The sequence below is a fragment of the Electrona antarctica genome, assembly GCF_951216825.1.
Source record: "Electrona antarctica genome assembly, contig: scaffold_1169, whole genome shotgun sequence".
Taxonomy (NCBI): domain Eukaryota; kingdom Metazoa; phylum Chordata; class Actinopteri; order Myctophiformes; family Myctophidae; genus Electrona; species Electrona antarctica.
The window spans coordinates 3003-19337 of NW_027638106.1; the positions used below are offsets into that span (position 1 = coordinate 3003).

The window sequence follows — 16335 nt, forward strand, 5'->3', positions numbered from 1 at the left end:
TAGATGGCTCTGGGGCTAGCGCCCCTCAAAAACTCAAAACGAACGAAAAACTAAACTAGAACGAAAAATCTAAAACTATCCTAACGTTCCTCTGCACGCAGGATGCCTCTCTCCGTTCCCATCCCCCTCCTCCTCCCCCTCCTCCTCCTCCTCCTCCCCCCTCCGGGGTGCCCCTCCTCCTCCTCCCCCCCCCATCCCAGGAGGAGAGGGGGGGCGTCGCCCTGTCCCGCGGAGTGCGTGTGCCACGAGGCGTCCGACCTGGTGGACTGCGCCTCGCGCGGCCTGAGCCAAGCCCCGGCCCACCGCGTGCCGCGCGGCACCTGGCTGCTGGACCTCAGCGGGAACCGGCTGACCGAGGTCCGCGCCGGAACCTTCTCCGGGCTCTGGTCCCTGAGGATCCTGCTGATGGCCAACAACAGCATCCAGGCACTGCAGCCACAGGTAAAACACCACCCCAACAACAGCATCCACAGCCTGCAGCCACAGGTAAAACACCACCCCAACAACAGCATCCACAGCCTGCAGCCACAGGTAAAACACCACCCCAACAACAGCATCCACAGCCTGCAGCCACAGGTAAAACACCACCCCAACAACAGCATCCACAGCCTGCAGCCACAGGTAAAACGCCACCCCAACAACAGCATCCAGGCGCTGCAGCCACAGGTAAAACACCACCCCAACAACAGCATCCAGGCCCTGCAGCCACAGGTAAAACACCACCCCAACAACAGCATCCACAGCCTGCAGCCACAGGTAAAAAACCACCCCAACAACAGCATCCAGGCGCTGCAGCCACAGGTAAAACACCACCCCAACAACAGCATCCAGGCGCTGCAGCCACAGGTAAAACACCACCCCAACAACAGCATCCAGGCACTGCAGCCACAGGTAAAACACCACCCCAACAACAGCATCCACAGCCTGCAGCCACAGGTAAAACACCACCCCAACAACAGCATCCACAGCCTGCAGCCACAGGTAAAACATCACCCCAACAACAGCATCCAGGCGCTGCAGCCACAGGTAAAACACCACCCCAACAACAGCATCCAGGCGCTGCAGCCACAGGTAAAACACCACCCCAACAACAGCATCCAGGCGCTGCAGCCACAGGTAAAACACCACCCCAACAACAGCATCCAGGCGCTGCAGCCACAGGTAAAACACCACCCCAACAACAGCATCCAGGCGCTGCAGCCACAGGTAAAACACCACCCCAACAACAGCATCCAGGCGCTGCAGCCACAGGTAAAACACCACCCCAACAACAGCATCCAGGCACTGCAGCCACAGGTAAAACACCACCAGGGCTCCAGCGTGTGACCTATTAGGTCGCATATGCGACTTCATTTATTAAGGGTGATACTTAAAATTGAATGAGGTCGCACAGGTGCGACTTGCTGGAAGGATGAGTGGAGGGGAAAAAAACATCCCGCAGTGCTTGCCCGTTCCATTAACTGAAAACATTGGACGTTCGCCTGACGCCCAGTGTTCAAAGAACGATCGTTCACGAAAACCCACAAATAAGCCCTTCAGACTTGGATGGTCAGAGCGGCGCGATTACATACAAAGTCAATTCAAAGACAAGAATTGCGCAAACGGGCGCGGCGCAACCTGCCGCGGTACAAACTGGACGAACCGAGGCGAATATATATTCAGGTCTGAACGCAGCTTATCCGACACAAATTAACTAATCTTTCTCAGCTGTACAATTTCACTGGAGCGCGCAGCGCGCATATCTAACTGCATGATGATCAGTCATGATCTACACAGACAGCCGACTCCCGACCCAAACACTGAGTGAAACTTAGTAAACGTGTTGTTTGATTAAACATGTGCCACGAAAAATAGCTTCCAAAGCTTGTTATGTTTGCATCGAGGAGGTAGCCTATGTGTCCATACCATAGGTCCATACATGCTGATCGGCCAACAAAATACATTAATCTCCCTCCCAGTGAGTGAAGAGCACTGATGCCTGATTTATTCTTCGTGTTCCGTGCTGAAAATAGCTGATCTACAAGCTCACAACGCGCCGCGGACGTGACGCGTTGTGAGCTTCAAAAGTTTCATTCAGAAACTTTTGCCTTCACAATAAAAGCATGCAGCTTTCACAAGTTGGCCCATAAAGACAAGGAAAAGGATTAAGAATTTGGTGGCATTTCACATTGCAAAAGATTTCTTCCAAAATGTAGAAATATTATAATAAGGAATTAATTTGGATAATGGTAATGGAGATATTGTACAAATTGTCACTTTATTAATCCAAAAGGTTTGGACTGCATTTAATTTTCAACACAAAACCTTAAACTGACTTTCTGTGTGTGGAATATAAATATTGCCTTTATTGACTGAGTGACTTTGTGGTGGGTTGAAACCATCTACAGTGTTTTGAAGTATAACCAGGTAGGTTGCTGTTTTTTACACAGTGACCGTTGTAGGGGGTTTTATGATTCAAACCTTTAATGGTGGAAACCACTACATAAATAAATGGCGCCCGATGTGGGGGCATGATAAGATCATGTATTAATACCACGCTATACAAAGAAAAAAATGGTGCTACTTAATTTGTGGTGGCGCTACCAAATGAAAAGGTAGGTGGCACCAGTGCTACCTGTGAAAAAGTTAGTCTGGAGCCCTGCCAACAGCATCGAGGCGCTGCAGCCACTGGTAAAACACCACCCCAACAACAGCATCGAGGCGCTGCAGCCACAGGTAAAACACCACCCCAACAACAGCATCGAGGCGCTGCAGCCACAGGTAAAACACCACCCCAACAACAGCATCGAGGCGCTGCAGCCACAGGTAAAACACCACCCCAACAACAGCATCCAGGCGCTGCAGCCACAGGTAAAACACCACCCCAACAACAGCATCGAGGCGCTGCAGCCACAGGTAAATGGTGCATTTATACAGCACCTTTATCCAGGGCCGGATTAACACCTCTGAGGGCCCCTGGGCACTGAAGCTCGAAGGGCCCCCCTTCACGCGTGCGCAACATTTTTGCTGTTTCGGAGCCGTTTTGGGGCAGTTTTATGCCGTTATATTGGCCTATTTCCGGTCGCCTAACCCCCCCCCCCCCCCCCCCCCTACCCCCCCAGAGTGACAGCCAATCTAGCGCATTGTTGCTGCTTTACACACAATTATTTATTAGCAGGGACATTTTCTGTGGAGCTAAAAAAAAAAAAAAAAACGTTGGGCACGTGCCCAAAGTTCAAAGCAAAGCAAAGTTCTTTGTTTACCCAGGGAAGTGGACTAAGCTCGAGATGCTTGTTTACAGCCAGACCCTGCTCATAGAACATTTCATGGTAGGGGTTCAATGCCTTGCTCAAGGGCACTTCAGCTGTGGTAATGTTATCATGCCGGTCCGGGGATTCGAACTGGCGACCTTCCGGTATCAAGAAATTTGGATAAAATCTGAAGGAGTAATATTAGAAAATGTGTTTTACATATGTCGGCCTCCTGGTGGCGCTATAAAGAGCAGATGTGAAAAATTCCAGGCAAAGGTTTTTCTTTGGCCTCTAGGGAGTGTGCATACAAGGTTTTACACAGATCGGTGCAGTTATAGGCAAAAACACAAATCGGCCAGTTATAGCGCCACCATGAGGCTGAGTTGAAAATATTCAAGTGGCATTTCTTCCTCGGCCTAGTGGGAATGTGCGTGCAAAATTTCACGGAAATCACACGATGGGTTCATGATTTGCAGCATTTTGTTTGAAATGGAGCACTCCTGCGAACTCTGGAAGCCAATCTTAGCCAATCAGGATGGAGTCTGAAAAATCTGAAAGACCCGTTGTGTTGAATGGCTCTAGAGAGACTGTGTACCAATTTGCGTGATGTTTGGACAAAATCTGTAGGTGTACTGTCAAAACATTTGTTTTGCACAAAGCGGCCTCCTGGTGGCGCTATAACAGGCCAATGTGAAATCTTTGGGGCAGAGGTTCAGCTCTGGCTTTCAGGGAGTGTGTTTGCAGAGAGTATGGCTGCGATCAAGCCAGAGATGAGCTGTTCACAGACGGACGGACGGACACACGGACAGACGGAGTGCAAAACATACTCTCTCCCCATACCTTCGGCATGGGGAGAGACCACATCAGTGGCATCCAGTGGTTCATGCTCGTAGAACGCAGTACCACGCCGTGGTGTCAGTAATTCTTTGACGTGCACTGCATGCACAGGAACGGAACGGTGCACGTGCGCAGGGCTCCAGACTAACTTTTTCACAGGTAGCACTGGTGCCACCTACCTTTTCATTTGGTAGCGCCACCACAAATTAGGTAGCACCATGTTTTTCTTTGTATAGCGTGGTTTCCACCATAAGGTTTGAATCATAAAACCCCCTACAAAGGTCACTGTGTAAAAAAACAGCAACCTACCTGGTTATACTTCAAAACACTGTAGATGGTTTCAACCCACCACAAAGTCACTCAGTCAATAAAGGCAATATTTATATTCCACACACAGAAAGTCAGTTTAAGGTTTTGTGTTGAAAATTAAATGCAGTCCAAACCTTTTGGATTAATAAAGTGACAATTTGTACAATATCTCCATTACCATTATCCAAATTATTCCTTATTATAATATTTTTACATTTTGGAAAAAATCTTTTGCAATGTGAAATGCCACCAAATTCTTAATCCTTTTCCTTGTCTTTATGGGCCAACTTGTGAAAGCTGCATGCTTTTATTGTGAAGGCAAAAGTTTCTGAATGCTCTCAGAGCCTGCATATCTCCGCGTGCTGAAAATAGCTGATCTACAAGCTCACAACGCGTCGTGGACGCGACGCGTTGTGAGCTTGTAGATCAGCTATTTTCAGCACGGAACACGAAGAATAAATCAGGCATCAGTGCTCTTCACTCACTGGGAGGGAGATTAATGTATTTTGTTGGCCGATCATCATGTATGGACCTATGGTAGCCCAAACTTAGACTCTCGTAGAGGTTTTTTTCGATTCTGACGAATCTCTCAACGAGAGTCTAAAAGACTTGGTCCCCTTTAAGAGGGCTCGTGTTTACGTTTGTGCCTCAAAATCACTCTTACCTTGTACAAATGCAAAATATAAAATATAATCCAGGTTGCCCCACATGTCCGGCGGGTGTTCGGAAAACAATTACTTCCGTAGCGACCGTAGTTTTCAATAAAAAAAATATTTTAATCCACTCCGTCCATACTCCTCCATTGTAAATGCGCAACAGAACATTGGCCGCGCCCCTAGTGGCCAGGGTTCTGTTGCGCATTTACAATGGAGAGAAAACCAAGATGGCCGCCAGATTCCGAGACAGAGTATGGACCTTAGTATGGACGGAGTGGATTAAAATATTTGTTTTATTGAAAACTACGGTCGCTACGGAAGAAAATGTTTTCCGAACACCCGCCGGACATGTGGGGCAATCTGGATTATATTTTATATTTTGCATTTGTACAAGGTAAGAGTGATTTCGAGGAACAAACGTAAACACGAGCCCTCTTAAAGGGGACCAAGTCTTTTAGACTCTCGTTGAGAGATTCGTCAGAATCGAAAAAAAACCTCTACGAGAGTCTAAATGTTTGGGCTAGACCTATGGTATGGACACAGGCTACCTCCTCGATGCAAACATAACAAGCTTTGGAAGCTATTTTTCGTGGCACATTTCGTGGCACATGTTTAATCAAACAACACGTTTACTAAGTTTCACTCAGTGTTTGGGTCGGGACTCGGCTGTCTGTGTAGATCATGACTGATCATCCAGTGAAATTGTACAGCTGAGAAAGATTAGTTAATTTGTGTCGGATAAGCTGCGTTCAGACCTGAATATATATTCGCCTCGGTTCGTCCAGTTTGTACCGCGGCAGGTCGCGCCGCGCCCGTTTGCGCAATTCTCGTCTTTGACGCCGCTCTGACCATCCAAGTCTGAAGGGCTTATTTGTGGGTTTTCGTGAACGATCGTTCTTTGAACACTGGGCGTCAGGCGAACGTCCAATGTTTTCAATCAATGGAACGGGCAAGCACTGCGGGATGTTTTTTTTCCCCTCCACTCATCCTTCCAGCAAGTCGCACCTGTGCGACCTCATTAAATTTTAAGTATCACCCTTAATAAATTAAGTCGCATATGCGACCTAATAGGTCGCACGCTGGAGCCCTGCACGTGCGCGCACGCTAGAACGCGTCCCCCTAGATTGAAGAGAAGTCACCACCAAGACACACCAAGTACCCAGTGGTCTAGGTTTACTGGCGCCCACCTCTCCCTATTACACCGTGTCAAGTACCGTGTCCAATTCACCTCTCCCTATTACACCGTGTCAAGTACCGTGTCCAATTCACCTCTCCCTATTACACCGTGTCAAGTACCGTGTCCAATTCACCTCTCCCTATTACACCGTGTCAAGTACCGTGTCCAATTCACCTCTCCCTATTACACCGTGTCAAGTACCGTGTCCAATTCACCTCTCCCTATTACACTGTGTCAAGTACCGTGTCCAATTCACCTCTCCCTATTACACCGTGTCAAGTACCGTGTCCAATTCACCTCTCCCTATTACACCGTGTCAAGTACCGTGTCCAATTCACCTCTCCCTATTACACCGTGTCAAGTACCGTGTCCAATTCACCTCTCCCTATTACACTGTGTCAAGTACCGTGTCCAATTCACCTCTCCCTATTACACCGTGTCAAGTACCGTGTCCAATTCACCTCTCCCTATTACACTGTGTCAAGTACCGTGTCCAATTCACCTCTCCCTATTACACCGTGTCAAGTACCGTGTCCAATTCACTTCTCCCTATTACACCGTGTCAAGTACCGTGTCCAATTCACCTCTCCCTATTACACCGTGTCAAGTACCGTGTCCAATTCACCTCTCCCTATTACACCGTGTCAAGTACCGTGTCCAATTCACCTCTCCCTATTACACTGTGTCAAGTACCGTGTCCAATTCACCTCTCCCTATTACACTGTGTCAAGTACCGTGCCCAATTCACCTCTCCCTATTACACCGTGTCAAGTACCGTGTCCAATTCACCTCTCCCTATTACACCGTGTCAAGTACCGTGTCCAATTCACCTCTCCCTATTACACCGTGTCAAGTACCGTGTCCAATTCACCTCTCCCTATTACACTGTGTCAAGTACCGTGTCCAATTCACCTCTCCCTATTACACTGTGTCAAGTACCGTGTCCAATTCACCTCTCCCTATTACACCGTGTCAAGTACCGTGTCCAATTCACCTCTCCCTATTACACTGTGTCAAGTACCGTGTCCAATTCACCTCTCCCTATTACACCGTGTCAAGTACCGTGTCCAATTCACCTCTCCCTATTACACCGTGTCAAGTACCGTGTCCAATTCACCTCTCCCTATTACACCGTGTCAAGTACCGTGTCCAATTCACCTCTCCCTATTACACTGTGTCAAGTACCGTGTCCAATTCACCTCTCCCTATTACACCGTGTCGAGTACCGTGTCCAATTCACCTCTCCCTATTACACTGTGTCAAGTACCGTGTCCAATTCACCTCTCCCTATTACACTGTGTCAAGTACCGTGTCCAATTCACCTCTCCCTATTACACCGTGTCAAGTACCGTGTCCAATTCACCTCTCCCTATTACACCGTGTCAAGTACCGTGTCCAATTCACCTCTCCCTATTACACTGTGTCAAGTACCGTGTCCAATTCACCTCTCCCTATTACACCGTGTCGAGTACCGTGCCCAATTCACCTCTCCCTATTACACCGTGTCAAGTACCGTGTCCAATTCACCTCTCCCTATTACACTGTGTCAAGTACCGTGTCCAATTCACCTCTCCCTATTACACCGTGTCGAGTACCGTGCCCAATTCAAATGGCCACTACTTTGCATAACAACAGCTTTAACTGGTTATACCTGAGCGGTGACTGTGAGCGCATGTAGCCTATACGGTAAGCGAGTTTTTTATTCCTATGATGGGAGGGAATTTGGAGCGCTGTGATTGGTTGTCAGTGGAGTAGGAAGCGCTGGGCTGTGTTTTGGACCGCACACAAGTGTTTATGCCTACTAGTACTCTATGACTAGTACTAACCCTATCTCTAACTCTAACCTAAACATAACCGCAAGCAGGGGAGCAACGCACCCCTCACCAACCTTAATCCAAAAACTATTAACGTACCCCTCACCAACCTTAATACAAAAAATATAAAAAAATCCGCGGTAGTAAAAGATTGGTAAAACGAGCGCTCCTAAACCTGAGCTATCCTAGGAATAAAAAACTAGCATACGGTAAGCATGCACACTTGACTTACAGCAGTGTGGACTGCTATGGCTCCAGTAGGCTACTGCTGCTGTGAGGTGTTCTCCTCCATCAAAGAACAGTTACAGATTCATTCGTCCAAAGCAAACTTTTTAGTTTCGCTAGTTTGCAGTAAAGATGTTTGTCTGACCATTTTAAGTCTACTTTTGTGTTTTGTTTGTGTCTAAAACTCATACACTATTTAACAATAGGCTTAGGCTATGCAGCTGTTCTGTGTGCATGCCGCGATGCGATGCGCACATGCGTGTGCGTTCGCACCATTTTGCACCATTTTGATGAATTGAACATGGTGGACCCTCTTGTAAACAAGTGTAATGCCTAATTGGGTCGTCCACTCACAGTTAACAGTCTTTGTATTGAGTTTGTGATTGAAATGTACTGTAATTCTGCAAACTGTTAATAAATATTTCAATCAATCAATCAAAAAAAACTCTACATTTCACATACAAATATTATACTTTCACTACAATTATTAGTTATTACTAGACTACTATTACGTTGTACTACTTAAAACTACTGTTTTATTATACTAGGAGGGTTGGTCCTATAAGGCTACTGTTAATTTGCGTATTTATTCTGGAACTTAACCACTTGTAGAGCATATTACATTGTGATACTGCTAGGCAACTTTTACTTGAGTGAAAAAAAGTATTTCATCAAACACCACTGACTTGTACTATTGCAAAATCCTTTATTTTCAACGTTTTTAAAGCGTTATTTAGTTTGTAATGTTGATGAATTAAAAACAATATAGGCCTATGGGCTTTTGAAGGCAGGATTGTGAACCCAATACTGCCACCAGCTGGCGGAGTCAGGTTAAGCCCATGCAGCCCAGAGCCGTACTCGGTGCTCTTTAGATTCCTGAATCAAATTAAATAGTTCGCAAGTCGAAAAACACCCAGTCGGAAAACAACCTGTGATATGTCTTCTATTATATTCCTGGACCGATTATATGACAAAGGTCGCTATTGTTCATAAATAATGTTTGTTTACAAGATGTCCAGCGGGCTTCCATCCACTGCCATGTATTCATCCAACCTCCGGTGCGCATTTTGCCACCTGGGGGGGAGGGGGAGTGTCATGGCGCAGCCCCGGCGTCCAGTCACGTGACCACCTGGGGGGGAGGGGGAGTGTCATGGCGCAGCCCCGGCGTCCAGTCACCTGGGGGGGAGGGGGAGTGTCATGGAGCAGCCCCGGCGTCCAGTCACCTGGGGGGAGGGGGAGTGTCATGGTGCAGCCCCGGCGTCCAGTCACCTGGGGGGGAGGGGGAGTGTCATGGCGCAGCCCCGGCGTCCAGTCACCTGGGGGGGAGGGGGAGTGTCATGGTGCAGCCCCGGCGTCCAGTCACCTGGGGGGGAGGGGGAGTGTCATGGCGCAGCCCCGGCGTCCAGTCACGTGACCACCTGGGGGGAGGGGGAGTGTCATGGCGCAGCCCCGGCGTCCAGTCACCTGGGGGGGAGGGGGAGTGTCATGGAGCAGCCCCGGCGTCCAGTCACCTGGGGGGGAGGGGGAGTGTCATGGAGCAGCCCCGGCGTCCAGTCACCTGGGGGGGAGGGGGAGTGTCATGGAGCAGCCCCGGCGTCCAGTCACCTGGGGGGAGGGGGAGTGTCATGGCGCAGCCCCGGCGTCCAGTCACCTGGGGGGGAGGGGGAGTGTCATGGAGCAGCCCCGGCGTCCAGTCACGTGACCACCTGGGGGGGAGGGGGAGTGTCATGGAGCAGCCCCGGCGTCCAGTCACCTGGGGGGGAGGGGGAGTGTCATGGAGCAGCCCCGGCGTCCAGTCACCTGGGGGGGAGGGGGAGTGTCATGGCGCAGCCCCGGCGTCCAGTCACCTGGGGGGGAGGGGGAGTGTCATGGAGCAGCCCCGGCGTCCAGTCACCTGGGGGGAGGGGGAGTGTCATGGTGCAGCCCCGGCGTCCAGTCACCTGGGGGGGAGGGGGAGTGTCATGGCGCAGCCCCGGCGTCCAGTCACCTGGGGGGGAGGGGGAGTGTCATGGCGCAGCCCCGGCGTCCAGTCACGTGACCACCTGGGGGGGAGGGGGAGTGTCATGGAGCAGCCCCGGCGTCCAGTCACGTGACCACCTGGGGGGGAGGGGGAGTGTCATGGCGCAGCCCCGGCGTCCAGTCACCTGGGGGGGAGGGGGAGTGTCATGGAGCAGCCCCGGCCTCCAGTCACCTGGGGGGGGAGGGGGAGTGTCATGGAGCAGCCCCGGCGTCCAGTCACCTGGGGGGGAGGGGGAGTGTCATGGAGCAGCCCCGGCGTCCAGTCACCTGGGGGGGAGGGGGAGTGTCATGGAGCAGCCCCGGCGTCCAGTCACGTGACCACCTGGGGGGAGGGGGAGTGTCATGGTGCAGCCCCGGCGTCCAGTCACCTGGGGGGGAGGGGGAGTGTCATGGCGCAGCCCCGGCGTCCAGTCACCTGGGGGGGAGGGGGAGTGTCATGGCGCAGCCCCGGCGTCCAGTCACCTGGGGGGGAGGGGGAGTGTCATGGAGCAGCCCCGGCGTCCAGTCACGTGACCACCTGGGGGGGAGGGGGAGTGTCATGGAGCAGCCCCGGCGTCCAGTCACCTGGGGGGGAGGGGGAGTGTCATGGTGCAGCCCCGGCGTCCAGTCACCTGGGGGGGAGGGGGAGTGTCATGGAGCAGCCCCGGCGTCCAGTCACCTGGGGGGGAGGGGGAGTGTCATGGAGCAGCCCCGGCGTCCAGTCACCTGGGGGGGAGGGGGAGTGTCATGGTGCAGCCCCGGCGTCCAGTCACCTGGGGGGGAGGGGGAGTGTCATGGCGCAGCCCCGGCGTCCAGTCACCTGGGGGGGAGGGGGAGTGTCATGGAGCAGCCCCGGCGTCCAGTCACCTGGGGGGGGAGGGGGAGTGTCATGGAGCAGCCCCGGCGTCCAGTCACGTGACCACCTGGGGGGAGGGGGAGTGTCATGGAGCAGCCCCGGCGTCCAGTCACCTGGGGGGGAGGGGGAGTGTCATGGCGCAGCCCCGGCGTCCAGTCACGTGACCACCTGGGGGGAGGGGGAGTGTCATGGTGCAGCCCCGGCGTCCAGTCACCTGGGGGGAGGGGGAGTGTCATGGTGCAGCCCCGGCGTCCAGTCACCTGGGGGGGAGGGGGAGTGTCATGGAGCAGCCCCGGCGTCCAGTCACCTGGGGGGAGGGGGAGTGTCATGGAGCAGCCCCGGCGTCCAGTCACCTGGGGGGGAGGGGGAGTGTCATGGCGCAGCCCCGGCGTCCAGTCACCTGGGGGGGAGGGGGAGTGTCATGGTGCAGCCCCGGCGTCCAGTCACGTGACCACCTGGGGGGAGGGGGAGTGTCATGGCGCAGCCCCGGCGTCCAGTCACCTGGGGGGGAGGGGGAGTGTCATGGAGCAGCCCCGGCGTCCAGTCACGTGACCACCTGGGGGGGAGGGGGAGTGTCATGGAGCAGCCCCGGCGTCCAGTCACGTGACCACCTGGGGGGGAGGGGGAGTGTCATGGCGCAGCCCCGGCGTCCAGTCACCTGGGGGGGAGGGGGAGTGTCATGGAGCAGCCCCGGCGTCCAGTCACCTGGGGGGGGAGGGGGAGTGTCATGGAGCAGCCCCGGCGTCCAGTCACCTGGGGGGGAGGGGGAGTGTCATGGAGCAGCCCCGGCGTCCAGTCACCTGGGGGGGAGGGGGAGTGTCATGGAGCAGCCCCGGCGTCCAGTCACGTGACCACCTGGGGGGAGGGGGGAGTGTCATGGTGCAGCCCCGGCGTCCAGTCACCTGGGGGGGAGGGGGAGTGTCATGGCGCAGCCCCGGCGTCCAGTCACCTGGGGGGGAGGGGGAGTGTCATGGCGCAGCCCCGGCGTCCAGTCACCTGGGGGGGAGGGGGAGTGTCATGGCGCAGCCCCGGCGTCCAGTCACCTGGGGGGGAGGGGGAGTGTCATGGTGCAGCCCCGGCGTCCAGTCACCTGGGGGGGAGGGGGAGTGTCATGGAGCAGCCCCGGCGTCCAGTCACCTGGGGGGGAGGGGGAGTGTCATGGAGCAGCCCCGGCGTCCAGTCACCTGGGGGGGAGGGGGAGTGTCATGGTGCAGCCCCGGCGTCCAGTCACCTGGGGGGGAGGGGGAGTGTCATGGCGCAGCCCCGGCGTCCAGTCACCTGGGGGGGAGGGGGAGTGTCATGGATCAGCCCCGGCGTCCAGTCACCTGGGGGGGGAGGGGGAGTGTCATGGAGCAGCCCCGGCGTCCAGTCACGTGACCACCTGGGGGGAGGGGGAGTGTCATGGAGCAGCCCCGGCGTCCAGTCACCTGGGGGGGAGGGGGAGTGTCATGGCGCAGCCCCGGCGTCCAGTCACCTGGGGGGGAGGGGGAGTGTCATGGTGCAGCCCCGGCGTCCAGTCACCTGGGGGGGAGGGGGAGTGTCATGGAGCAGCCCCGGCGTCCAGTCACCTGGGGGGAGGGGGAGTGTCATGGAGCAGCCCCGGCGTCCAGTCACCTGGGGGGGAGGGGGAGTGTCATGGCGCAGCCCCGGCGTCCAGTCACCTGGGGGGGAGGGGGAGTGTCATGGAGCAGCCCCGGCGTCCAGTCACCTGGGGGGAGGGGGAGTGTCATGGAGCAGCCCCGGCGTCCAGTCACCTGGGGGGGAGGGGGAGTGTCATGGCGCAGCCCCGGCGTCCAGTCACCTGGGGGGGAGGGGGAGTGTCATGGTGCAGCCCCGGCGTCCAGTCACGTGACCACCTGGGGGGAGGGGGAGTGTCATGGTGCAGCCCCGGCGTCCAGTCACCTGGGGGGGAGGGGGAGTGTCATGGAGCAGCCCCGGCGTCCAGTCACCTGGGGGGAGGGGGAGTGTCATGGAGCAGCCCCGGCGTCCAGTCACCTGGGGGGGAGGGGGAGTGTCATGGCGCAGCCCCGGCGTCCAGTCACCTGGGGGGGAGGGGGAGTGTCATGGTGCAGCCCCGGCGTCCAGTCACGTGACCACCTGGGGGGAGGGGGAGTGTCATGGCGCAGCCCCGGCGTCCAGTCACCTGGGGGGAGGGGGAGTGTCATGGAGCAGCCCCGGCGTCCAGTCACCTGGGGGGGAGGGGGGGAGTGTCATGGAGCAGCCCCGGCGTCCAGTCACCTGGGGGGGAGGGGGAGTGTCATGGAGCAGCCCCGGCGTCCAGTCACCTGGGGGGAGGGGGAGTGTCATGGTGCAGCCCCGGCGTCCAGTCACCTGGGGGGAGGGGGAGTGTCATGGTGCAGCCCCGGCGTCCAGTCACCTGGGGGGGAGGGGGAGTGTCATGGAGCAGCCCCGGCGTCCAGTCACGTGACCACCTGGGGGAGGGGGAGTGTCATGGAGCAGCCCCGGCGTCCAGTCACCTGGGGGGGAGGGGGGAGTGTCATGGTGCAGCCCCGGCGTCCAGTCACCTGGGGGGGAGGGGGAGTGTCATGGAGCAGCCCCGGCGTCCAGTCACGTGACCACCTGGGGGGGAGGGGGAGTGTCATGGCGCAGCCCCGGCGTCCAGTCACCTGGGGGGGAGGGGGAGTGTCATGGCGCAGCCCCGGCGTCCAGTCACCTGGGGGGAGGGGGAGTGTCATGGTGCAGCCCCGGCGTCCAGTCACCTGGGGGGAGGGGGGAGTGTCATGGCGCAGCCCCGGCGTCCAGTCACCTGGGGGGAGGGGGAGTGTCATGGTGCAGCCCCGGCGTCCAGTCACCTGGGGGGAGGGGGAGTGTCATGGTGCAGCCCGGCGTCCAGTCACCTGGGGGGGAGGGGGAGTGTCATGGTGCAGCCCCGGCGTCCAGTCACCTGGGGGGAGGGGGAGTGTCATGGTGCAGCCCCGGCGTCCAGTCACCTGGGGGGGAGGGGGGAGTGTCATGGCGCAGCCCCGGCGTCCAGTCACGTGACCACCTGGGGGGGAGGGGGAGTGTCATGGTGCAGCCCCGGCGTCCAGTCACCTGGGGGGGAGGGGGAGTGTCATGGCGCAGCCCCGGCGTCCAGTCACGTGACCACCTGGGGGGGAGGGGGAGTGTCATGGCGCAGCCCCGGCGTCCAGTCACGTGACCACCTGGGGGGAGGGGGAGTGTCATGGCGCAGCCCCGGCGTCCAGTCACGTGACCACCTGGGGGGGAGGGGGAGTGTCATGGCGCAGCCCCGGCGTCCAGTCACGTGACCACCTGGGGGGGAGGGGGAGTGTCATGGTGCAGCCCCGGCGTCCAGTCACCTGGGGGGAGGGGGAGTGTCATGGTGCAGCCCCGGCGTCCAGTCACCTGGGGGGGAGGGGGAGTGTCATGGCGCAGCCCCGGCGTCCAGTCACGTGACCACCTGGGGGGGGAGGGGGAGTGTCATGGTGCAGCCCCGGCGTCCAGTCACGTGACCACCTGGGGGAGGGGGAGTGTCATGGAGCAGCCCCGGCGTCCAGTCACCTGGGGGGGAGGGGGAGTGTCATGGAGCAGCCCCGGCGTCCAGTCACGTGACCACCTGGGGGGAGGGGGAGTGTCATGGAGCAGCCCCGGCGTCCAGTCACCTGGGGGGGAGGGGGAGTGTCATGGCGCAGCCCCGGCGTCCAGTCACCTGGGGGGGAGGGGGAGTGTCATGGCGCAGCCCCGGCGTCTAGTCACGTGACCACCTGGGGGGGAGGGGGAGTGTCATGGCGCAGCCCCGGCGTCCAGTCACCTGGGGGGGAGGGGGAGTGTCATGGCGCAGCCCCGGCGTCCAGTCACGTGACCATGACACTTCCTTCTCTAGCTTTCTTGATGTAGTCCAGGAAGTAAGTGAGCCCAGTGTCCATGACATCAGAGACACTGGGCCCAGTGTCCATGACATCAAAGACACTGGGCTCACTGCTAACATCTAAAATATCTAAAACCACATATTACACACAAAGACCCCCACGAAAGTGTTCTAAATCTTCTAAACGTCTTAACATATATTTTTTAGCAAAAAGGGTCCCTGTAATGCCAATTTCACAGACAGGACACACACACGCACAAACACGTACAATTCCATAAAACATAACTTATACAACTTATCATTTTCAACACGTCATTTATACCACGCGTACGCAGCATTATTCTGTGATTCTACAAAATGACGACAATAGAATAATTGTCGTCGTGAATCCTTTGTTCTTCTTCCAGTCGCTGTCGCTGCAGTTCCTGGAGCGTCTGGACCTGAGCTTCAACGAGCTGACGGGCCTCCCGCAGGACTTCTCCCTGAGCCTGAGCGCCCTGCAGGAGCTCCGTCTGGACCACAACCTCCTGGCGGGGCTCAGCGCGCCGTCGCTCGAACACTTCCACAGCATGAGGACGCTGGACCTCAGCCACAACCGCATCGTCACCCTGGAGGTGAGTTACCATAACAGTTACCGTACCGTTACCGCATCGTCACCCTGGAGGTGAGTTACCGTAACAGTTACCGTACCGTTACCGCATCGTCACCCTGGAGGTGAGTTACCGTAACAGTTACCGTACCGTTACCGCATCGTCACCCTGGAGGTCAGTTACTGTACTGTTACCGTTTTTTTGCTACGACAGTAATATGCCATGTGACCCTCTGGAGTGAGTGTGGAACTATAGTGGCGCTCTGGAGTGAGTGTGGAACTATAGTGGCCCTCTGAGTGAGTGTGGAACTATAGTGGCCCTCTGGAGTGAGTGTGGAACTATAGTGGCCCTCTGGAGTGAGTGTGGAACTATAGTGGCCCTCTGGAGTGAGTGTGGAACTATAGTGGCCCTCTGGAGTGAGTGGAACTATAGTGACCCTCTGGAGTGAGTGTAGAACTATAGTGGCCCTCTGGAGTGAGTGTGGAACTATAGTGGCCCTCTGGAGTGAGTGTGGAATAGTAGCCCTCTGGAGTGAGTGTGGAACTATAGTGGCCCTCTGGAGTGAGTGTGGAACTATAGTGGCCCTCTGGAGTGAGTGTGGAACTATAGTGGCCCTCTGGAGTGAGTGTGGAACTATAGTGGCCCTCTGGGGTGAGTGTGGAACTATAGTGGCCCTCTGGAGTGAGTGTGGAACTATAGTGACCCTCTGGAGTGAGTGTGGAACTATAGTGGCCCTCTGGAGTGAGTGTGGAACTATAGTGGCCCTCTGGAGTGAGTGTGGAACTATAGTGGCCCTCTGGAGTGAGTGTGGAAC

The 16335-nt window shown here is 56.0% G+C and overlaps 1 protein-coding gene across 1 annotated transcript; it reads left to right on the forward strand.

Moving 5' to 3' along the window:
* Positions 1-200: 200 nt before the first annotated feature.
* On the forward strand, positions 201-15545 carry LOC306918383 (biglycan-like; the record flags this gene model as incomplete). Its single annotated transcript, XM_079531280.1, has 2 exons — positions 201-441; positions 15339-15545. Coding segments are annotated over 2 exons (448 nt in total), but the record flags the coding sequence as incomplete, so codon positions are not given.
* Positions 15546-16335: the final 790 nt, after the last annotated feature.